The 26,535-nt window shown below is 33.5% G+C and overlaps 1 protein-coding gene across 3 annotated transcripts in view; it reads right to left on the reverse strand.

Annotated features, from left to right (window-relative positions):
* Window positions 1-26,535, reverse strand: part of LOC126836030 (transcription factor mef2A-like) — a 46,768-nt gene that overhangs the window by 11,959 nt on the left and 8,274 nt on the right. For 2 of the 3 annotated variants that reach the window (XM_050568984.1, XM_050568983.1), the window contains exon 1: window positions 7,047-7,399. The exons of the other annotated variant lie outside the window; for it this stretch is intronic. In XM_050568984.1, coding sequence (XP_050424941.1) covers window positions 7,047-7,097 — 51 coding nt within the window. In that variant the 5' untranslated portion in view covers window positions 7,098-7,399. Of the gene's footprint in view, window positions 1-7,046; window positions 7,400-26,535 lie in introns of those variants that run through there. 3 annotated transcript variants of the gene reach the window in all.

A 26,535-nucleotide genomic window follows, 5' to 3' on the forward strand; every position in this document is an offset into this window, starting at 1 on the left:
TTAATCTAATATTAAGTCTCGAGAATAAATGATTTCCACTAGCAACCACGCTGTTTGCAACGTCGAGTTATGATTAGGAATATTGTCAAGCGTACTATATATTTACATGTACTCGCATAGTCATATGGTTTCCCTTTTTTATGCCGTGAAAATTGTTTCCAAGGTTTCGGTAATCTTGGTTTTGTTATTCAAATACTTAAAAATAATTCAATACGGAAAAAACATAACGCGCCAGAACGTCACATCGCATTGATAATTTTCCAAAGTTAATCATACATCAAAAATCGTACGAACAGAAAAAGTATACAATTTTAAAATAAAAAAAAATCTTTATGAAATAATATCGCTTTTGTTCAAACCACAAATAAAAACATTATGATAAAATAATACGTGTGTAGACTTCCGCTTAAGACTCTTTATTCGAAATTTACTTCCAAACCTATAACGATAACAATTCAGCATGCAAGTATTATGACACAAGTATACGATCTTATGGTAGTATTCGAGAACACAATAATAGTCGAATAACACGATAACAATAATTTAAGAACATCCATGTATTTTGGTAGGTACGTACAGTAATAACGGTTTGTAATGAAAGGAAATATCAATCCTCGTTAATGCTTGTACACTACGGCAAATTCGCAACGAATCTAGAATGCATTAAAAAAAAATTCCAACGCTTAGCGGATAATGTTATGTATGAAATTCTTGAAAACGAGGTACAACATCAGATTAAGCAAACGCCATAAGTGTGCAGGGTAAACTCTCGGGAATGACTTGGTAGTTTTGTAATCGTTTAGTTTGAGGGGCGACGGATTGTTATATAAATCATTAAGCTCATGTACCGAACATAAACGGATTATATGGTTTCTCGGGTTGACAGTAAAAAACCGTTTTACCAATGAAGTCAAAATACAAGAATATTGTTTTATTTTAAATTGACATTATAATATATATTGTAACTAATCGCTGGCAAAAACAATAATATTCCAACAATATTGAAGCGGTTGTATACATTGTTATTAATCTGTACGCATCGCATTTCTTGCAGGCTTATTCACTGTAAAATAACCGATTTTTTTTTTCAAACTCTATTGCCTTGTTTGTCACTTGGTTTACACATATTTTTAAAACTCAGGTAAACTATCTTAACACGTTTAAGTTGAATTATATATATTATATAGTATACATTTCATATTAACTTAGATTTTTTAAGATTTCATTTTTTTATGAACTTCTTTTTACTATTATTTATGAATGGCTAATGTTGTATCCAGCATCCATATTCAGACCGACCGAGATGCTACAGTAAGAACTCTCAAATTTAAATTGTATTATTCTTAAATAACGATAAAAACATTTCATATAGGTTAGCCACTATAATATAAGTTATAATTATTATTATTAATGTTTGCCAAAATGCTTGTGTGACATTTCCCCAATTATTGTACTGTATTTAACTCAATTCCGGTGCTTGCAGAAGTAAAATAGAGCTTTTATTATTTATACTAATAAATGTATTTCCACTAACAATCAAGGGCGCCCACAGGATAACTTTCCCCTTAGCTCCTCTGAGTTAAAACAAATTATACCCCAAATTCCAAAAATCCATTACAAAATCATAGGCGGTCCCCCCATAATTTTCACCTGTGGGCATCCTCGTTAACAATGAAAAATGCTTAGTTGGTGGACAAGTACTTGACCACAGTTCTCGCGACAATTACTTTTGGTCTTCCTTTTGGCTACAAGGCTTATAAAGAAAGTCATTTCCCTCCAAGAAAATGAGCTACCACTTTTAATAGGATATCGACAAAGTTATTGAGCCCTTTAAAAAATGGTCGGATTCGACCTTTCGATATCCTTAAACTCAGACCGTGAATCAGAAAACTAAGCTAAACATTTAAAGAACGGTTTTTAAGGCTATTGATAGATTAAATATCTTTATAGAGCTGATGGGATCTGCACGATTACTTGAACTTGAGCTTCAGTCAGAAGACTTATATGTAATTTAGACTGATTTTTTCGTCCATGCCTTGCTCAATGTGTAACGGATATGTGACTTAGTATGTATTACTAGACTTAGATATGTAATATATTATATATGATATAAGTATTACCTATATATCTACGTAATATTATAAATGTAGATAATATATATACATATTTATGTGATCGCGTACTAATGAAAGCTATTAAAATTATACAAGCTCTTTTTCTTCGTCTTCTCCGGATGGTTATATTGTTATATGTGTATGTGCATAATATAAAAGTACATATATTTGTTTATTCTCCTTTCCCCTCGTTCATCCCTTCCTCCCGTCGCGACCGCTCAACGCCCAGTTTTATTTTCCAGCAACACCCATTCGACTTTGGCGCGCACGCCCGGCCACGTCCCTCCGATTCTTTTTCTTGTTTCTTTTTTTTATTTTTATTTTAGTTGCCCTTTATTATTCCACCGTCGCTTTTTGATACTTATTCCTCCGTCTTGCCGTTTTTCTTTTACAGAATCGCGCACACCTGAGCGGCGGCCATGCGCCCTACCGTCCACACTTTTCAAGACATACCGTCGCCGCCCTCCTTCACCTCCAATCACTGTTCGATGTATTATTATTAAAATATAAGTTTAATATATGATAATGATTTTACCGTTTAACGTCCCAGCAGTTGCGATTTATCGGTAATTTTAATTAATAACATTGATTATTAGTATGATATAAAAATAATATACATATACTGTGTTAATAATCTTGTGGCGATAACGCTAACGAAGGATATTATAATACATTAGCACGGTCTATATGCACACGAAAGGCGAGTGTTAGGTATATCATATAATATGCTCTAATATAAGATATGCATATATTTATGTATTATTTTTTCATCGGGATTCGGTTACATGTCGACATCCGGGCGATAACAACCGATTTATGTAATAAAATAATACTATGCACGTACGTTTGCTAATATTACCACTTATCTACCGCATACATGCGTTAAATTTAAACACGTGTCTAAAATCATTAGTAACGATTATATTTTTCTATTAAACACTTTAAAGACTTCAGTTAAGAGAGCATAATTGAACCATTGTAACAAAATATTATAAAGTACCCACCAGAAAAGTTAGTTTGGTCGATTGTCCAAACTACCATTACAACTACAAACTACCTAACCGTTGTAAATGTACCAGTTTGTAGCATAATCGCTCGCTATGATAGATGTGTTGTATAAGAAAAAGGACATTAAAATACCAACATTACAACCCTCCTCCCTTCCAATTACAAAAATATAAACATTTTTTTTCTTAATTTTAACTGAGCATTTGGTTCAAATATTATAAGTGTAAAATTTGTTTAATATTTAGAAAACAATTAATGTGTTATAAGTTTTTGAACCTATAATATTTAGGGACCGATGAAACATAAAAGTGTTATTGATAATGAATGTGAAAGCTATGTGATTACAACTTTTTAACGAAATCTTATTAAAATCCGCCTAAAATATATATTACTGTTGTGTTAAAAGTGAAATGAGTACATAAACTGTTCATTATTATGTTTCGCTATACAATATTGAACATACATGATATCAATTAATTATTTATTTAAGAAAAATAGAAATAATAATAGCCTGGAGTTATACGTGAGTACAATATAATGATTCTATATCTAATGTAGGTTATTATTAACCGTTTTCGTAAACAACACTATTAAAGGTTGAAAACTGGTTTTAAAACAATGTAGGTGTAGATAAGTATAGAAGTTCTAGGCGAGCGTATACCAACCCGATGATATAGTTTATTAATTATTATGAATAATTAAATCCGTATCTAGGTATACATGATAGATCCAAAATTAAAGTATTAAAATATATATTGGGGGGTATTAATTTTGACAAACAACGTTGACCTATAATATATAATGTGTTAAAAAAAAAATATATTCGAAGCGCCCTTTGCACTTGAATAACGAACGTTATGGTTTAATTGCTCAAACAATCTGTAGAGTTAGTAAATATGAACGTTGACGTTATTAGTTTTTATTTTAATATACTGAAATATAAATATAGTTAGTTAACCTGACCGTGAAAATATACCTAACAATGTGTTCTATGAACACATTAGAAAAGTACATACTTACTGTAAGTCAAGTAGATATGCTGACATACTGTATTATCAAAATCGTTGGAAAACCCAATGATGGATATAATGTTTACTCGTTTTTAAATATACACTTATTACAAGTGTATAAGTCGTGATCCCAAAAATAAAATTTACCGACTAATTTATCCTAGAAGAAATTTTGATCACTGTCTGAAGATTTACAAGTATATTTTAGTAATATTTGTTCAATGTAATTTTTCAATCATATTTAACTTTAATGCCACGTACTATCATACATAAATCATAATATTTGTATTTCTGTTTTTCTTTTTGGAAAATAGGTTATGTAATAATTATTATATATATTTTAGCATGGTCTGAATTGTATCTACCATAATAATTCATTTTACTACGAATAATATTGAAGATAACACATTTTCTAAACACTGCTATAAACGAAACTTAAGTGGCATAACAACTAGAAAAAACAGAATTGTGAATATTAATTATTAAATTCAATCGAGAATGCATGCCGCAAAACAGTATATAGTATCTACTCAATTTTAGTACCTAGAATAAATATAAAAATTTATAAAACTTTTTATAAAAATATTTAACTAGATAATATGAAAATAAACTTTAGATATAAAACTTAAAAGAATTTGATTTGTTATATGCAATTAATACTCTAAGAGTCGAAAGTAAAAAATCACACATAACCGTCAAAAATAAAAAGATTTTAAGGTAAAACGTTGAACATTATTGTTTTTGCTGAATTGATAGATGACAAAGAGGCTAACAATATGCCTAGTTTATAATATAAATATCAATAGAATTACATAAGGCAACAAATTAATAGAAAACAATAATTATATAATAACTACTTATTACTGTTTGATAGAATCAACATTTTAAAATTTTTTATTTTAATGAAGCGAGGAAAAACATATAGCTTGTCAACATCAATAATCACTTAATAATTCATTTAATAATTCACAAGCCATTTATTTAAGATGAAGTGTTAGATTGCTGGCGAATGTTTCTTTTCTTTATTGAACTGTAAATAATAGTTTTTGAAAAAATAAACGATATTTTTAAGTAGACTTATTGTTTGTATGTTCAATGTTTCAAGATAAATAATTTCAATTTCACCTTCTTGAATTTGCGCGATAACCAATGGAGCCGAATCGACTTTAAATTTATTTTTTACTTCCGTTTGCCATCAAATTATAACCTTATGGAATACATTATATCTCCTCAGCAGCTCTTCAAGAAAATTCGTTCGCTTAGTATAAAAAATATTTTAAAACCATGTAAACCATGTACGTTTGAGTTTGTATCCTGTTTATCATATAATATGACAATTTTATAAAGTAATAAGTTACACATTGTGTCTAATTAAAAAATAATGAGTGTGTAATTTATTGTATATAGCTACACGCATGTGCAATTCTTTTTAACAAAATTCGTATTTGAAATGATAATTTCCTAGCAGTATATTATAAATGAAGAGTGAAAGTGTCAAACGTTCCAAGTGCCAAAGTATAAAAATTGTACTTTATAATTTGGTTTGTATTATATTCATTACCGGAAACAATTTTGTAAATTTTTCAAGTAAAGAACAGTTATTTATAAAAAAAACAATCATATTTAAAACTCAAAAATATGTTAAAGTGTTTCCGGTAATGAATAAAATACAAATCAAGTTATAAAGTTGAATTTTTATACTTTGGCACTTGGAACGTTTGACATTTTCACTCTTCAAATATATATAATATATTTAATTATTACAATAGTTTAACAGCAATAATGTAATTAATAAAACCTATTTTATTTGATAGAAATTAGCGATAGATTACACATCTGATAAGAATGGGTCAACTACAAAGTATGTATGGTAGTCTGTGTGGTTTATTTTATGGGATGTCTAATCGGTTTTTTGGCGGGAAACCCTCTCCCTCGATATACCGAACACCGTTCCGCCGCGCTTATATATACACAAACGCTCACATGTTTGAATCGACTTTAATGCGTGTTGACTTTCACGTGTGCTTTCCAAGCGGCGGCAATCGAACAATACCGTCAAAGTTACAGTTTTAATTTTAAACCGATCAAATGCGAAAAATCGATCGTATTTAATCGTTTTAAACAATTTAGAAAATAAATACAATACGATCACTTCCTAGCTTAACAACGTAGGTACAAATTTGTTAGTGCGATTAAAAAACTTATATTTTATATTCTCAAAGCGTACTTAAAATTGAGTATTTTTCTAATATTTTAAAACAAAATATTCACTTTTCTAAATCCTATAGTCGTAATATGTATTCACGAGGAAAAATATATAGCTGGTTCGACTAAAAATATGGATAGGTACTATAGAAAGAGAACAAATTTCTAGTTGGAATAACTAAACATATATTTGGTCCGTATAGTTGCGTTAACTAAAAATTTTGTTGGTCCAACCTTTTATTTACTTATTCTAACTAGACATTTGTTGTGTCCTTATACTAACCATAATTTTAGTTGGACCAACTATGTGTTTTTCTGTGTTATTTTTACGAACAAAATAAGTAGTAAATTTAAAACGAATTTTTGAGCGTAAAAAAAAAGATTTGATACTCGTGACACTCAACAAATATTTTTTTCATTTATACAAAGACCTACAAATTCTCACTTAATATTTAAACGGAGATTTTCTGCAAAATGTAAGTCTTGTTGAAGTTGGCCAGAGTTCAATTAACGATCGAATGCTCCGATCCCAAATAAGTAAATAAGTCACACTACTTTTTTTTTATAAAAAAAAAAAAAAATTATAATTAAAGTTCTATCGAGTAAAACCGCGCTTTAAAATAGTCAATTTTTTTTTTAACCTGCTTGGAAGACCGTCTTGGAAAAAGTTGTTGGTTCAACAAAATGTACAATAATTTTGAGAGCTTACCCCGTTCCGAGAGACGTCGATCACCTCTAAATCCGGACGGCGGTCAATCATTTTGTTCAATTCGGGTATTGCAAACGAATATATTTTGACCGGTTGAAGATAGAGTTGCGATGAAATCACTGGCGGCACGATAACAAACGTTGTACGCGGAACATTGTTAAGACGAATGCGATGGCCACGTGCAAAAAATAGCACCCACGCACGCAGATAGACGATCGCACACACGCGCTAATCGAATAAAATAAATGTATTATTTACTGTTGAAATTGATAACAAGTGGTGGAAAAACGACGGACAAACGGGAGAGAGAAAAAGAGACTGTACACCGGCGAGACACCTCCGTCTGCGGAAGACGCACGTTAGCGTGTGCCGAGGGCAGCCGCATGTGACGGTTTTAACATAACTAGTTGTATGTGCGCGTGTGTGTGTGTGTGTGTGTGTATTTGCATGCGACCGCCTTCGTCCTCTTCCACTTCCTCCTCCTCCTTCTCACCAGCCGCGACTTCCTCTACCTCATCGTCACCCTTCGTCCCCCGCCCACTACACGTGTCCCCGCCGCCTGGCCGATCCCCACTTCTATATGTCCACCGCCGGGCCCGTCGATTTCCGTGCGAAACGTCTTGAAGGGTTGGCCGACCCTCTCGCCCGCCGTCCGAGCGCCTCACCACGACGGCAGCCCGCACGGTGGCGGCGGCGGCGGTCCGTCTTCAAAGTCGTACGGGCCACCGGCGAACGGCAATCCTGTCGTCTCGCCGTCCGAGAGTGTCCCGTCCGTCCACCGACACGGCGGCTAACGCAGAAGGAAGGACGGATTAGTTGGCCACCGGTGTCCGATGGTTCAAATTTCTTTAAATGGACACTAGTTATTATTCGAAGAAACTGTGGCGGTGACTCGGATTTAATGTCATAACTTGGTATCAAAAATGTTATTAGAATTTTAAAAGTTTAATGTGTACAGTAATCGGTAACCACAAAATGTATGATATTCGTAAAAAAAACGTGTAGAATAGTTTAAAAAATTGAGTTTTCCGAAATTTGTTTGGAAAAGTTTGTTTGTAGTTAAAAATGTTGAAAAAAAAGTGAAATACTAGAAATGCATTTGAAGTGTTTTGGTTGAATGAATGAAACAATTTTGAACTATTTTCTACTAAAATACATCAGAATATCTGTTAATCATTGAATATTATACACTAATTATATACGGTTTAGATAAACGGATAACAATTTGCTCGCATAACTACGGGGTGTGCTTTTTTAGGCTATGCCAGTATATGTGTGATCTTACATGATTTCAGGTAGTTAAAATAAAATTGTGCTCTTTTCGATTGCGCCGATAATATGCAGACTTTTAACAACTCCTATACCCGCCATAACCATCGTAGACCTAGTTTAGTTTTTTGAAATTTACGGATGAATGTTATTGAGAAATATTTTAAAACCGTTTATGAAAATGTAATAAAATATGATTTAGCGATAATAATTTTAAAAACAAATCATCGTGGGGGTGAAACATAGTGGTGTAAAGCGATCACAGGTTATTAGGAATAGGTCTTTTCAAAACCCCTTTCGATAATCGCTTCGGTGCGTTTCTGTAGATCGTAAAAGTATTAAATATGAATAACAAATCACTATAGAAGCAATAAAATGTGTTTATAATAGTGATATTTGATTTTTTTTTATTCATAAGGCATATAATAACCCCACAAAATGATTCAGCAAAATATCAGGGAATGCACCTTGACTCCCGACCTAACTGGAAACATCATGTACGCCAGAAAAAGCTGCAAATCAAAGAAAAAATGCGCAATCTGTATTGGTTAGTTGGGCTACACTCCGAGCTAAGCCTAACTAGTAAACGTCTTCTGTATGTTTCGTTAGTTAAACCAATTTGGATGTACGGTATTGAACTGTGAATTTGCGCCAATAAATCTAATAACAACTTTGTATGATAAGAACGACATCATCCACCGCGACCTAAAAAATTACATCCGTGCAGGATGAAATTACCCGGTTTGCCCGCAAAAACGGGAAAAGGCTGGAACTTTACACAAAAACCGCTGCCATACAACTCGACAACTCACAAGACATCAGACGACTCAAACGACTGAAGTCATTCGACTAAGTCTAATTATTAGATTAAGAATGAGGCTACTTCACTGGAAGTAGAACCCCACACATGTTTTGTATAATAGATTTATATAATATATTACTCGAATGTATGTGTTAATACTCCTGTGGAATTATACTTATAAAGATTTGTTTAATCGTTTTATCAAAAATTCCTTTAAATAAAATGACAGATATATATATTTTTTTTTCACTGCAGATCGGTTAAACTTGATATTGTTCCCCACGACTATATGAATTGCCATATAATAGTTATTTAAAATTTCATTATATTTATAGTTGTTACTTATAAATTAAGACGATATAATAAAAAAAATAATAGCGCATATAATAATATTATTATATTTGCTTTAGAACAACGTATCATATATTTTATTATTATTATAAAATATAGTGAAACACATTTTATTATAACTTTTTCATAACATAGAAATAACTTTTATATTATATAACTGTTATGTATTTTTTTCTATCACTAAACTTGATTTTTAGGAAAATGTTTTATAATGACACGTTGTAACGAAATTATAATTTTATATAATGGATACTACTACTAGGATCTTGCTGGAAAGGTGGTATCATTAATGAACGCATATTTTATAGGGTGTACATAGTAAATATAAGTCACCGTATTTTCATAGTATGTAAACTCTATATTACACACTGCCAATGCATAAACACCACATGCACACTACTGAATATTTTAAAAGGTTCCCCCTCGCAGTTTCTTGCCTACAACAATTTCTGTGTTATGACCTTCTTTATGTTGTTTATATAATAAAGCCATATATTTTCACAAGTTACGGTTATAACCGAATCTTTGATATAGTGTTTGTTAATTATTTGTGTACTTATAGTATATTGTATTTGTTTATAACTCGTGTTAATATTGATAGTAATAATATTATTTCTAAGCTTCAGGGATTTTAAAATTGATAATTGTATCAATATATGTATTATACCAGTATATCTGTATTGGGTCTCACATCTAATTGGCCGACCATACATTAGAGACAAGATGATTAACATTGAATTTTTTTAAAACAATACACGTCATTAACGCAGTAAAATAAGTATATATTATAGTTAGGTGGAGTAGCTTATTGTAAACAAATGGGACAAATGTAAATAAAAACTTTTTTAATTTTAATTATGAATAAATTTAAATTACATGCCCATTTTTAAATCAATAAATTCAAAAATGTATATTTTAGGTTATAGTAATGGTTCAGTATTAAAAATCAAACCGGTGTGTTTTTATTATCTTTAAAATATGATCAAGCCGCGTAAGTAGATTTTTTATGGGATTGAACTTATTTACCAATTAAACAAATACAATTTCACCTCTTTCGCTCTTAAATCGCATAACTTGGATAAAAAAACAATTTTGAAATTCTTATCGATGTTTAATAAACGACTACTAGACACGGTTATTGAAAGACAGGTGCGGTTTTCCGAATTTCAAAATAATAACAATAATAATATTGTGGTCGCCCGTAAGTACAAAATATAATATTACAATACACGCATCTTCAACGGAATAACGTACTTCGGTGTTGAGTTTTTAGTTTTTAATAATGGTAAATATCAATATAAATTCTCCCCTACGCAACCACACACCGTCACCGCCGTCGCTTGCTCGCCTTGTCCTTCCGTATCCACTCCGGGGCTCTTATGCAAAGCGTGATTATAACGATTTCTTAAAATCGGGATGGTGGCGCACGGGGACGGGGGTGCGTGTAGCCTTTAAAAAGATGATAATATTGATCTTTTTTTCACATTAAAAAAAAAAAAAGTAAAAGTACACGGGGTGAAGTATTGTGATGACTGGCGGTGCTGACGGAGGACGGTAGTGGTGGTCGGGCAAATTATAAGTCGACGAGGGTGTGTGTGTGTGTGTGTGTGTGTGTATTGTCTTTCCGCTACCCCGCGAGCACCTCTCATTCCGCTTCTCGCACACGGGTCCGAACTGCTTTCTCTTCCCCTTTTTTTCCCCTCTCCGCCGCCCGTCCGTTTCTTATTATATTCCTCTCATTTGTTACCAAACCCCCTTTCTTATTTTAGCCCTAAAAAAAAAACACTCACCATGCATTTCGTGTGTTAAAACCCGCCAATCCTTCTCCCCCCTCTCTTTTGCCGTCGATATATATATATATTTGTATATGCTTGTGCGACGGTCGTATTTAAAATAACGCGCCACGAGAAAGAAACAATAATGAAAGGAAAAAAGGAACGCCACTGCTAATAAACCTAAAAAACATACTTCATGACGATAACACACGAGCGTATTCAAACATGGAAGAAATTCCAATTTACTTTTTTACAATAGAGAGCACATAATTTACGACGGAAAATTGCACAAATCGCACAGTAACGATATCACGAATGAAGAAATAAAGCGTAAATAAGAGTATATATAAAAAAAAAAAGTCGAATGGAGCATGTATGTAGACTTATTGCGAGATTTGAAATGCGGTTTCACATACGGCATAGTTTAACATCATAATTATAAAAATATAAACTATTGAAATGTTTGTTTAATGTAAAAACAAATTTCGTTTTAATCACAGAAAGAGCAGCTCAAACTGAATAATAGTTAACGAACTTACAAATAATAATTAAAAAGTCGGTTGTCTGATAACATGTATCACACATTCATACATGTAAACAATAATGTTTGCGTAAATAACAAATATCTTATACATACTTTACCGTTTATTCAGTTTTCAAAGTAATTGTTTTTTGTTGAATAAACGTATTTGTAATGTTTATAAAAGAGTGGACATTTACTAAAAATCAACATGATTACAAATAAACGACTTTCTAAAAAATATGACTCCGAAATCAATTTATAACAAAATAGTCTTCCATAAATGACAATTGTATACATTAATAAATATGTTTTTTATTTGGCGGTAAAAATATAAACGCAACTTCAACGTGCGTAAGACAATATCAAAGAAGTACTGCAGTAGCTGCTAGTACCTAATACGCTAGTACATCATTTTTACATGATATAATAATATGTATATTATTATAGTATCGGTAGCAGTTATACTGTTGTATTGTCATCAACAATAAAAATCGTTTAAATTTTATTGTTAATCGAATCATAATTATTTATTGACATGTCATTTACGAACATGCGCGTCGTACACAATAACATTACGCTAATGGCTCACACGTATGGAGCAATGTATCATATGATATTATAACATAACATAACAATTAACAGATAAATTGCACCACGCTAGTTATGCGGTACAAGTAAAATAATAATGTTGTTTTATGATAAAAATCAAATCGAATGGCTTTATGGAAGTTTTTCAACGAGTCACAGATTATTTTACTCATTGTATCGTTTTTTGGATTACCCACAAATGCCGCACAAAAAAATATGTTTCAAACATTTTTACAATATTTTTGAAATATTAATTGTATAATTGGCTGTATGGGAAATAACGTCTTGCTTCTACGACACCATCGGCGTCTATGGTAATATAATAATACAGTAATTATATATAACATAATTTGTACCAAAACTCTGCTCATCAGTACAGTTTGCCTGTAAACTTTCGGACACATTTCCGTAATTGATCTATTACACGTTGATCGCCCTTGCGCCAGAGAATGAGAGAGAGAGAATCGTTTTACTCAGACAACTGCACTTGCTGTATAATGTGTAAAGGGTCGTCCTTACAAGTGTAAATACAAGAACCAGCTCAAAGGTATAATAATAGTGGTCGGTCGGTCTGTTAGGCGAGGAGGACGTGATTTCTTTCAATGGACGACCGCGGCCCACTAACCCCGATTAAAAAAGGTCAGAAAGGGAAAAAATGCGTTTCGTACAATAACGGGGGTGCCTCTCCCCAACAGCCCGTTAAGTGGTCATTCAAGTTTTTGCCGAGGGGACGGATTTGTGATTTTCCAAAACGTTCTTTGCCGTTTATTATTTATATGTACATATACCGTGACACATAACACTGAACACCGCATGTAATTATTTTGCTAGTACAATCTAATCCCAATGTATGTGCGTGAATATATGTGGTAGGGTGACATTTGCCTCTGACGTTTTATAAACATAGTTATATTTTCACTCATATTTTTCTCGAAGGTACATATAATATAAAAGGCGAACGTTGCGTTTTAATATTGGAGCCGTGTGTAATATCGGTCGAAAGGCTCGATGATGAGCTAAGACAAACAAAGGAGTTAGTAAACGTTGTATAGGTACGCCCGTTGGCATTTTGAGATCAGTGTTTTTTTTTTTTCTAATAAGCCAAAAGAATTATTTTACCCCTACAAAAGTCGGCAACCGTGCTGGTCGTTCCGTACTGCGTGTGACACAAATTTAAGATTTCATACCAACACCGAATGACATCTTTTTTTTCTGGCGAACATAGAAACGTATGAAGTAATTTTTGTTAAAAAAAAAAAAAACCTTTATGAGTATTACACATTTTTTTTATGTGTCGTGACCCTTTGTCGTAACATAAAATTACCTTCAACTCGACGGAAATTAGTATTTTTCGTTTTAACAGCAATAACCGTACCGCACCGGTCGTATGGGTCACCTAAATATATACATATATATTTATTGTATTGTGTATGCCGAAAAAAATTGCCAACACGCCTTTTTCACATTACTTACGGCAATCAACATAAAGTCATAATATTAGATACCGGCTATAGTTACTGTGTGCTGATGCCTAATTTAAGGAAACCCATACAATCAGAATGTCATTGCTGGTAGATAGAAAAAAAAAAGTGTAATTTTTTGTCGAGTATAGACTTTTGTATAATGATATTATAATGTATTATGATACTGTATATTACCCTATATGTATTAGTATTGCCAACTTGGACAGACATGAGCTATGAGATTCGGTCAACATGTTTTGTCGTCTCAACACCAAACACCTTTAATGTACCTACGAGTAATTACCTATTACCCGCCCGCCGTCTCCACGGCCTCAAAGTGTACACGTATCGCACTCCTAGCCCGAGATTAATAATAAAAACTTAAATATGACATCATTTCTTCATCAGGAAGTCGTCCTAAAAACCATAATTATACAGCTTAATACTAGTTTGTGACATTTATAAATAATGCCAACTTGCGAAATCCTCGAGTATATCTACCCCGTTATTACCACACATTGTATAGACATTTTCGAAAAATATATTTATTTATTTTTATTCCCATATAACTAACTTATATACCACTTATTAATTGATAATCAGTGTACATTATAAATTAAAGATATTAATATTTAATTTTAACAAATACATAATACTTTACGCACTGTGAGTATTATGAAAATCGTATTATTTGTATAAAAACATAAAGAATCAATATTCTATAATTTAGAATTACTAGGTTTTTGTATAACTAGTTTGTAACTAGAGTATTTTATAGGCAATTACAGGTTTTTTTTACATTATGTTTGTCTAAAATATTTTTTTTTTCGATTTAATAACTATGTCGATGATGGAGTGGTGTGCTTGGGTCAACCTAGCATCCCCAAAATTGTTTGCGTTTTTTACCTTAAGTTATTTGGGAAGGAGGACTTTTAACTATTTCCAGTGTTTCAGCCTCCATTTTTTTTTAAATCGTCTCTGAATATTATAAGGACAATCTAACCTTTGATATAACCTATAAAAATGAGTTATTAAGTATACGGTCTCGCAAAAATGGGCCAAAAAGCGTTACTTAATCGACTAAACGTTCACTTGCAAGTTGCGTAGAGCAAACAACTTGTAAGTTACAAGCATATCGATGAAATGTTATTTAAAGATTCTAGTTTTTTTTTTATTGGACCATTGTCCATTAACATCATATTACACGTACTCGAGAGTTTTGGTTGTCTTTTGTAAGACGCTTCACCCTTTGGCCAAGACTTATCTCTTAGAACCTAATATAAACGTGTCGAGGGCGGTCATTACTCAGTCGAAGAAAGCTACAACATTATACAGATATTTTAGTAAGGTCCCAGCCACCGGGTACAACGAGAATGGCATAATACAAAGAGATAGAGAGGAAAAAATATTAGAGAGAGAGAGAGAGAGAGAGACGTTAATGTTTTGACCAGTTAAGACGTCGTTGTTTATATATGTTGTTTTTTTTTTAATGTGTCACGGCGCGCTGATGCAGACACATATAATCCTATTTGTGTGTAATAGGTTATAGGCAATTCTCTTTGCGAAGGATGTATGTAGAAGGGGAGAAACGCATACTATGTGTTTAGATATATTATATTGTTTTTTGATTATATAAAATTACATACCCGGGCACAGACCAGAGTGATGACAAACCACTTCAAGGATTATCCTTTCGGTCGCCTAATTCGTGTCGTTCTTTTTCATACAAAATGATGTAACATTATATATTATCTTATTTACAATACTGTAAGTCGCCATAGTCGCAAAAAGGTTTATATAACCAACGCGTTCAAAAAGGTCACTGGCTGCTCCCCATTTTTTTTTTACTCAGGGCAGGTCACTGTCGCCAATGGTATGTTATACATAGGTATGTATTTGTACAAACAATATAGGTTCCGTGCCTGATTCGAATTAATAAAAACAAGGACAACTTAATAATTGTTAGTTTCAATACTTTATATGACTTTCAAACGATTGGGTAAGATTATGCATTTATCATATGAAGGGCACAGGGGAAAAACGGTAGTTGTCACATTATGAAAATTTTAGAGTATAGCAAAAACAAAGTTCGTGAATTTCTCTACCTCTTACATAAGAACAAAAAAAATCACATTAAATGCTACTTTAATAATAAATGTATTTGTTTAAACAATCTATTGACATAAATAAAAAAAATTATTGGCATAAATTGAAAAAAAAACTATTTGAAAAAAAAAATGTCATAATGTGACAACTACTGTTTTTCCCCTGTGCCTTCATATAATAAAAACAAAACCATGTCAATTATATATGCCACTGGCTCAACTGAACGAGTAGAGATAGAAAAGCTTAAATTCTAATAATACTCTTCACAAAAAATCACAAAAAAAGTCAGTAAACAATTCAGGCATTGCCTCCAATTAAAGTTTTAAAATTTTTACAGAAATTCTAATTGAGCTTTATAAGTTTTAAAGGGTATGAACATCCTCACCCTTTCTCCACCTCTAGTTACGACAATGTCAAGTGCACAGATTTGATTATGTGTAAATTACATTAAAAAATATTTTGTGAAAGACCTGGTAGCTTCCTAGTTCAATGTATAATATTGTTGTGCTCTTAGCCCTTAGCGCTTAAAACCTTTTCTAGTGTCTCACTGATTAGCACGTTTTTTGCTCAATCGTTTCATTTGAAATATTATGGGGAGAAATGATAGATTAAGCCATCGCCCAAACGTATTGGACTATTAATATATCTACAAAGTGAGGTTTTGTCACTTATATACAAACACCGGGGCATGTTATGGTAAAATACACCCACGATGATTGATTGTTATATATTTCTCGTTCAAAGACTTATAGAAAAAACAAAACAAATCGTTTTTAAAGTCTGTACACTCATATAATGTATATTTTACATTTTTGTGTAGCTCACGACGTTGTAAAATCATATATTGAGGATACATGGACTTCAAGGTACATGACAACTCGGCGTAAATGTGGTAGAGGGGACTATTGTCACGCTCAGGTAGATTAAAGACTAATGATGGCACACACACACACACATTCATGTTGTAGAAACAAAACGTACGCGGCGGGGAAATGCGTCTTTATGTTTAATATATCCCATCACACGATTATAAAAGGGGAAAAAAATCGTGGTCTAATGACGACAACATCTTGGAGGTAATTTGCATCCGGTGGTAGGTAAAATACTTAATGTTTTCCCGTCTTATTTCGTTTTTTTTTTTAACCCGCCGACCATACAGTACACATTAATCATTTAAACACCGGGAGCATGATAATTCGGTAATTGACTTCGTATGAGGTGTTTCGGCGTCTCCTGAGGCGGTGTCTTTATTTCTAGTTTTTTTTTTTTTATTTATTTATTTTTTTTTTACCACGGTAGCCGCCACCGTGGTTTTATTCGATTTTTCAACGATGACAGGTCGACACGAATAAAGATGAGAATATAAAAATATATATTATGTATAAGTGAAAACATAATAAAAATAATAACTTAACGTGGGAGGTAAAATGACGAAAATGCGAATCAAATATCCAGGGGCGAATCATTTGGTTACTAGCAATCTCGCTGCTCAATTATGACTGCGTGTCTTTTTTTTTTCATCTCTACTCGACCGTTGTACATAATATAAAATTATTATTATTATTATTATTATTATTGTTATTATCATTATCATTGTATGTACCGATGTCTTTATGGCGGTTGCCTACTTGTTCGAGGTCCAGAGTTTAACAGATCTTCTATACATAAATATGCATAATAAGACCAATTATACATGAGATACCCACCGTGATTTGACGATTTATTCATAAAAATGTCGAAACCAGGTTCGATAAACGGTACACACAGTTACCGGCCTAACTGATCTATCGTACCTAAAAATTCGTATAAAACGTATTGTACTGACAATGAGTATAATAATTGTACTAAAATGAAAAACTGATAATAATGAGTGCTATATTAATAAAAACACGATACCTATTACAAGTGTAAATTAGGACATAAAATGAGACGAGAAAGTCCACTGTATTTTTTATTTTAAAACAGCATCAAATCTAAATAGAAAAAATAAAATATATTAGGTACTCGATAATCTTCGGATGTATATGTCTTTGATTTGTCGCTGAGACGTTTCGAGCTCATTTTAAAGTTCATCTTCAGAGCAACAGTAACCGCGTTCCACTACCACGACAATACGATTTTATTTAACACATTCATAAAATATATATTATTATACAGGGTGATTTTTATATCATAAGCCACTCAATATCTCACTGAGTTAATTTACTAATTGATTTGTTTTTTTCATAGTGTTTTTCGTAATGTGATTTCAATTTTCCACAAATTATTATGTTTCTACCCCCTCCCAAACTAGTTTTTTAATAGCAACTTTTGAAACTTAAACGGTAACGTATATATTTTTTAAACTTTTTAAATTAAGAATATTTCACTGAACATTTTGACTGGTTGATAACCAATTTTAGATAAAAAAATTTAAAGTTATACAAATTTAAAAGTTAGGATGAGAGAGAAAGTGCGGTTGGGAAGTGCGGGAAGATAAAATAAATACTACACTGCACCTTTCCTCCTGCTCTAAACTTGAAACTTCAATTACTTCAAATATAGTTATCCGATTTTGGTTATCAACCAGTCAAAATGTTCAGTGAAATATTCTTAATTTAAAAAGTTTAAAAAATACATACGTTACCGTTTAAATCTCAAAAATTGCTATAAAAAACTATTTTGGGAGGGGGTAGAAACACAATAATTTGTTGAAAATTGAGATCACATTATATAAAAAAAACTATGGAAATAAATGTAATTATTAATCAAACCCAGTGAGATATATCATGGCCCATGATAAACAAAAACACCCTGTATAATTGTGTTTGACACTATACTAATGCGATATTCGCTATTGTATGAATACTAAATAATTGCGGAAATATTTATATCATTATAAAAACAGTGTTATAACAAATAATACTATATTATTATGTTGTAGAATGTAGAAGTTTATATATTTTAAATAGAAAGTCTATGGAGGAAGCAAAACAATCATCCGTTGGCTTATGAGTATTATAGTGGGAAAAAAAATAAAGATCATTGCAATTTGCAACTATAGTAATACTATAATCTCCGGTGAAATTCTAAACGGTGAATGTTTCCTGTGCAGATGAAAAATTCACTGAACATTAACGTTTAGCTACAGATCGTTATTGGATTAAAACCGAAATTTCATAGTTTCTATGCGAATTTACCGCCAACCACATATTATGATTATACTTAGAGATTTGTCATTTTCCCCTTTAACCAATTTTATTATCATCGTATTTTATAGTTCTAGTTACATTTTTTTTGTTATTAAAAAACAATAGGTTTGTTTAAATTGATAGCTGTTGCTAAATACCAATAAACAGTGTGGTTTGTTATTTTGTCGACAAACACTTATAACCCATATTGACTTTATAGTTTAACACTGATTTTACATGTTCATATTGGCAAATTCGTACCAAGTTAATTATACGTGTAGACTATAGTATTTTATAACATTGTGCAGGGGTTTTTTTTCAAATCGAATGATAATAAATTGTTAAACAGGCTCATATGAACAGTTTAAACGAAATGACGCATTGTAATGAAAAAAATAACTAGCAGTGATGTGTGTGTTGATGAAGAAACAACTAGAAATTTGTCAGCTCACCCCCTCTCGCCTATTGAACGCAATATCCCGTATACGCGCTCGTTTCAAACACTCTGCCAGTGACAATTAACTTTGCTATTGTTACCCTAATGGCACTAAGGTTATCTGCACCGTACGTTTGTACTCCACAGAAGTTTATCACCATCATCGTCCGTCGTCGGTGGCGGCGGCGGCGGCTTTCTTAGATACTGTCCGAGCAGTGGGGGTGGCGTTGGCTATACATATATAGGTTCTATCCGTTGTTCTTGCCTTTAATTCCCGAACCTTAGCTGAGTAATTAATTAAAGGGGTAGAATGGACGGCGGATAACGAATAAGATGCACTGGCTGAAGGGCAACGGGGAACGGCGGAGGAGTGGAGACTAAAAGGGACAAGGGCTCGCCGACCACATAAAGCCTCGGTCAATCGATATTCATGCACACGCTCGCACCCACATGCATTATATATATACATATTATACCGGCCCAGAAGTGCGTGTTTATGTGTGTGTGTGTAAGTTGGCTTGTGGCCGACATTTATTCTTGAGTCTCTGTGTTGTCCGGCACGACCCCGCCATGTATAATAAGAGCAAAGGAGAAGGATACGGCGGAGGACGTGCGATAATAGTCGACGGAGAGTTTTGGACGCGGGCTGCCCGGTAGTGGCCGTACCGCGAGACAGCAGCAAATATGGAGGTTGATTTGGGGGGGGGGGGGGGTTAGTGGCAGGGTACTAATGTCTTATGTGTGTGACGCAGAAACCCTAACTTGCTCACGCGATTGTGTGTATATCCTTTATAATGTGTTCGTGTGTAATAACGAAATTTAACTTTGGGCTCGACTAATCTACATGAGGGAAACGGACCGGGGATAGTCGGAGATCGATAATGTTTCTCCAAACACACACACACACACACACACACATGTATATATATTTATATATGCATGTACATAATATACACATGCATGCATGTACGTCGTGTTTTGTTCGACATGCTAACCTGCCACGGCCAAGAATATAGTGCAGTACCTACGCCTACACTGAAGCCGCCGAGGGCATTTTTTTTCACGCGAAACACGCCGCACGAAACCCGAGTCCAGGCTGTAACATACTTAAATGTGTTAGTTTGTTGCTATTTAAATTTGTGTTTTTATATTCTCCTTTATAATAATAATATTTTATACCGAACGGCCGAACGATGATCGATTGCAGGCGCACATACGGCACCGCACACGAAGAATCGGCTCGTTTTCCAACCGTGTACCTATATTTTATTTAAATACTACGTGTAACGTCGTTGTTGATCGTTAAACAACTGTACGCATTTCACCGGCATAACGATAATTATTGTAATTATTATTATTTGTATTGTTGTTATTGTATTCGGTCGGAAAAGAAACCTTTGGTCGGATGCAAATAAACCGAGCCCAAGCAGTTTTATGACACATTTTCTATGAGTTTCTTATTTTTCGGTTGGCCGACGACGTTGATTTTTCATGAAACGCTGCCGTGCCTCTTATGTATCGTGACAAAAGATTACGGCCTCGCGGTGTCAGCCAGATCAGGATGTATCGGATTCTGTGCAGAGTACCGAGAGTAACGCGTTTGCGGTAGTTAAAATCTCGACTACCTAATATAGGTAATAATAATAACAATAATAGTATTATTGTTTAGTATAATACCTATTATATAAAAATATTTTCATCGCAATGGTGGCAATAATAGCGGGCTTGTGTGCGTGCGGCGTCGACTGCAAAACGGAATCATAATAATAATATGTTGCCCGTACAAAATGTGAACATCGTTTTGTATTGAAAAGAAGCCCCTGGTAATTAGCCATAGCTTCCGAAGCCGGCCAAATGTGTGCATTAGGATAACAATGGTCTGCTATCTCTCCATTTCACTATCTCTCGGTTGCGTGCTCCGCTAAAAGGATGTGACGGTTGTTGGTGGTACAAAGACTAAACGGTGGAAACCTACTCGTTTAGCCGCTCTGTAGCATTTCTTATTCGTCACGATACAAAGGAAGCCCTGTATCACCGTTCTGGATTTGTCAAAAATAAAAAAAATTATAGTAGTAATCGCCCCCGACGCCGATTAGTGGATACACGCATATTATTTCCCATTCAAAAATAATTAAAGCCTGTAGGTCGTACACCTTGAAACGTGTTACCCGGAAATGACTATAATGCGCACAAAAAAATTGATATCTATAACGTAACTCTCTAAAGTGATTATCTATGCTGCGACATAATTTTAATAATGCAGTGATAATATAGATGTCACTCCATAAACACAGTATGGCTTCTGAGGTACGACAGCAGGGGAGACGTTTATTTCCGAAAGGCAAAAGTACACGTTTTACCCTCTACCTCTGTCTACGTTTTATCTATGGTGAAATTTCAGCATCAAGTGTAATTTTTTTTTTTGTTATTATAACTATAAATTATCATCGAATCGTTTTTTGTTGTCATATTTTAACAAAAATTCAAAAATAGTAGTTCACACGCAGATTTGTCCACATGCCAAAATAAACCAAGTTGGATCCTACATCAATATAGTGTTTAAATGTACTGTGTAGTATGCGTGTGTTTTATTTTTATGTATAAACTATACTATAACGAAAGATTGGATTTGAAAACGTTACTAAGCCAAAATTAACATCACTTTTTGATTACAATAATAAATAATAGTATGGTGTTCTGATAGCTTAACTTAATTTTAAACTTGTAAAAAAAGTCGATTGAAAACACTTTAAAGATAAGTTATGCACTTTGAAACTGTTTAAAATATTGTTCTTAAACCCTATCGTTTATACTGTTCCACATTTCGTAGTTCAACTTTAAAATGTATTTAGTTAATTTTTCTTTTTTACAAGTTTAAAATCAGTTAAGCTATCAACATGTTTTACCTACTACTGATCGTTTTCATCAACATTTGTTATTAGAAATTTTGGGTTGGTACTGTTTTAGATCCGATTCTAATACTAAATTATTGTTTTGATATTTTGTATTAATATACATATATCGTAATCACGTCGTGTTTTGACCACAAACTGTGGTCAAAACTAAACGGACGCGCGATGGTTTTCCTAACCGAAGGAACCACGGTGTATGCCATAGTCGCCACCCACACCTTCATAAAAACAGCAATCGGTCCGCAGAGTTAATGATACCAGTTAGGACTTAGGTATATAATATAATATTATAACATTACACCAAGGTTCAACAACAACAACGATCACGAATACGGCAACAATAGGATCCACTTGTCCCAAGATTTCCTGTGTGTGCGGTCCCCGTTGGAAAAAGTGTTAGGCGTGTGTATGTATGTGTGCGTGTGCGCGGAAAAAAACATAATGGCCCGGGGGTTAATTAGCCAAAGAACATAACAGATCAAAGGTGTTAACAATAGCGATTTTCTTCTTAGGATTTTTTTTTTCGTTATTATTACTATTTTTTCACTTTGCTCCTCCACCCGTCTTCTTCCCATTATGTGCCCACGAGAAGGATGTGACGGTTATTTCGGAATCACCGATATAGTTTGGAAGCGTGACATTGTGGCTAGGAAACGGCACTGAATGGTCACACGTCAGTTCTCCGGTTCATATGATATCACCGCATCGAAACGAACCGTCGAAATAAGGAAAAAAAAAACAATATGAAAAAATATCCAAGAAAAATGAAGGAAATCATGACGGGAAACGCAGCGATATAGATGTTCACTAAGAATGTACCTACTCGTGTACTATGATGAGTTTTGTTTTGTTTAACTTGTATGGCTGAGTAAAATATTATCATGGAAGTTGAAGGTATAAATAATGCCATGAGATTATAGAAAAGCTACGATGACACAATATAATACAACAAGCAAATCATATTTTCAGCCTAATAGTTTCGAAACGAAAGTTGCCAACAAAAAATGTTTAATGATAAATGTTTGTTTTAAAATAATAAATACATTTGTTCCGTCACTCGCATATTATCTTTTGAAAAGTGTAAAATTTATAGATACTAACAAGTACAACAAACTCATAATATGATTTCTAGATACATGTTAAATTCACATTAAGTGTAAAGAAAAAACAGTCCTGGAATATAAGTATAAAAAAAGCTTTTAAACTAGATAAACGATCTGGTGATTAATGATCGCTATTATAGTCACCTACTCAGTCAAGTTGGCGAAACCGGTTGATTACACTGGACCACATTTCACCAGATACGCAACATTTATAGGACCCACTGCTTAGGACGGTAAACATGCCTTATCATAAATAAGTAGAGAGGTTGCCGTACCCTTTTGGAATTCAAAATACATACAATAATATGACAACCCTTCCATAATGTTCGAGAACACACTCGGTGGTATCCAATAATATTTATACTGAAGGAATTGCAGGTGTCATTAATGTAGCCGTTAGTGTACAAGGGAAGGGATGATTTGTATAATCTGTCAAGTTTCGCACCACTCACACCACAGTATCATTTACTGCCAACGACTTTTTATATTTTTTCGTCATTATTTTCATTTACCGTTAGAACTAGTAAAAAAATTACAGACAAGCAAATTATGTACAAAAGATTTATTTTCGTTCAGCACACAAGATATCAGTTTTATTTAAGGTCGATTTAATTGCTAAGTAATGCACTTATGCAGTACAGAATATAATATGAAAGGATCGATCAAAACAAATCATATTTTAAAATAAAAAGCTCAGGAAGTGCATGTTTGTTATTTCACTTGAGACTTGTTCAATGTCAATAATCTATAGTATTTCCTAACTATTCGCCAGCAGGTACGTCGCGTCATTAGGCGTAGTCATCACCTGGAGATTTATACATTTGTAAAATATTATGTTGGAACAAGATAATAATAATAATAATGAAATAAAAACACTTATAAAGTAATTTTGTACCGTTCGGTCATGCAGTTATAGTATACAATATTCATGCTTCAAAACACACGTGTATGTATCTAATGCCTACCTCATATGTTATCATTTACTGTTGTTTCTTATTGAAATGCACAAAATAAAAAATCTATTATTTATTTATTTCTACGACGGAATACCTCCAGCGCCGTCGGAAAATCGAATTCGATCAAATTAATAATGTATTGGTAAACCACATAGAAACGGCAATTATGTTTTAATTAAAGTTTCACTGAATATACGTCGAGCTCAGACGACCGAGGCGAGTTAAGAGTACTACAACTATACCTACCCACAAAACAACTATAGAACCCTTTAGGTATTATAATATACAGAATTACAATTTAAATGTGACGGTATGGCGTAAAATAATTAGTGTAATTAGTAAAAAACAGGCATTGATAGCATATTGTGATTATAACTATAGCTTGTTTCATGACCAGAGTATACTTCTATAATTATATTAATTATTATATTTGTTTAAAAAGAACAGAATTACCCCGGGGGGTTAGGTTAGGTTAGGTAACCTATATCGCCTAAGCGAAACCGTCAAACGCGTAACACAATATTATACCTACTGACTTAAATGCAACACACAAAAATGAGCTTTTTATGTATGTATGTACGTATGCCACGGTTATGTGTATAACCCATAGCTATGGTTGCTCGAATTCCAATGCAGAGTTTCGGCTGTTTTAAAAGCTAATCAAAGTGTATAATATACGAGGGAAGGGTGGTTGCGAACCAAGACAAAGAAATAAAAGATCCGTGTGCCCGGTGTACGCATTATTAAAGACTTTGCCTCGTGTACATGTATAATATGCGTTCAGGAAGCAAAGAAAACGTGGAGGTGGCGTGGCGGCAGGAAGAGAGAAAAAGAGAAAGAGTGAGAGGGTTTAAGATTTTATATTCGTGCCGGGCGGTCTGTGACGGGTCCCATCATTTACCCTCGCAGTTTTCCCGTTTCTAATTTCCACCATCGTCTCCACTGTCCTCTCGCCGTACAGCCGTCCTACCCCCGGCCCGGCTATTGCCTTCCCCCGTCCACACTGCCTTCTTATTTCTGTTAAAATGTTTTCTCTTCATTCTCAAGTGAAATTAAAATTCTCTCCGTCTTTCGCCTTCGCCCCTGTGCCGAAGTTTTTCCAAACCCTTTTTAAAATAAGGATTTCCATATCCCCTCGTCGTATTCGGCAAGCTCCACTCACCCGCCCATCCTCACCCTCCCGCCCGGTTGCCCGCAGTTTTCTTAACGAACTCATTTCTCTTAGCAATCATGCACGCTTCTTATACATGCGCCCCGGAGATTTAACCGAGTATGTAAATACGACGTTTAATTTATATTTTTTAATTATTTTCTCTCTTATTTTTCTTATATCCCTTCGGGTGGCGTCCGCCTCCGCCGCTTCGCCCTCCCATCACACATATAGAAGCCGCGGCCCTTCCCAGCTCGAGTCCCGTAAGACCGTGCATTTTAATCCTCTATAAGCAATTACGCCCGATCAACTGGTAATCTTTGAAAATGCCACACGAGTATCTCACTATCCGTCAATAGAGATAATGCAAAACGTTTTATTTTGGCTCTACACTATAATGTAATATTATCATAGTACCTGCTTATGGCTAATCCGTGCGAGGATTTCATGAATATGTCAGGTAAACACGGTTTATCTTGCCGTAATATTGATAAATTATAGTCTAAACTATATTTAATATAACTTGTTTTATATAAATTCAGCATTTCTGTTGCTCAAAAAATTAATTAATTTAACATAAAATGTTGTACCCAGTAAAATATGATTACTTGTTTTAATTTAGACATATTGCAAGTCTCTAAGTCTGATATTTAATAAACAATAAAAATTTAAAAACCGACTAGTTGCCGTTTTAAAATAAAATTACCAATATTGAGTTTAGCTAATGTTTGTATGTAAAAGAGCAAGCACAGTAGGGGTCGAGACATGGTGGAGACAGGGCGTAGAGAGGTCACATGTTTTCAGGAATTATCATAACTGAAAGTAATGATATCACTTTCAAAGCAGACGGTATAAGATAATAAGTATGATATTTGATATAAATTA

The sequence above is a fragment of the Adelges cooleyi genome, unplaced genomic scaffold (assembly GCF_023614345.1).
Source record: "Adelges cooleyi isolate 19-005CV unplaced genomic scaffold, UGA_ACOO_1.1 ACOO_flye_CR_arks_rails_tigmint_CR_PRNA_23, whole genome shotgun sequence".
Classification (NCBI taxonomy): Eukaryota; Metazoa; Arthropoda; class Insecta; order Hemiptera; family Adelgidae; genus Adelges; species Adelges cooleyi.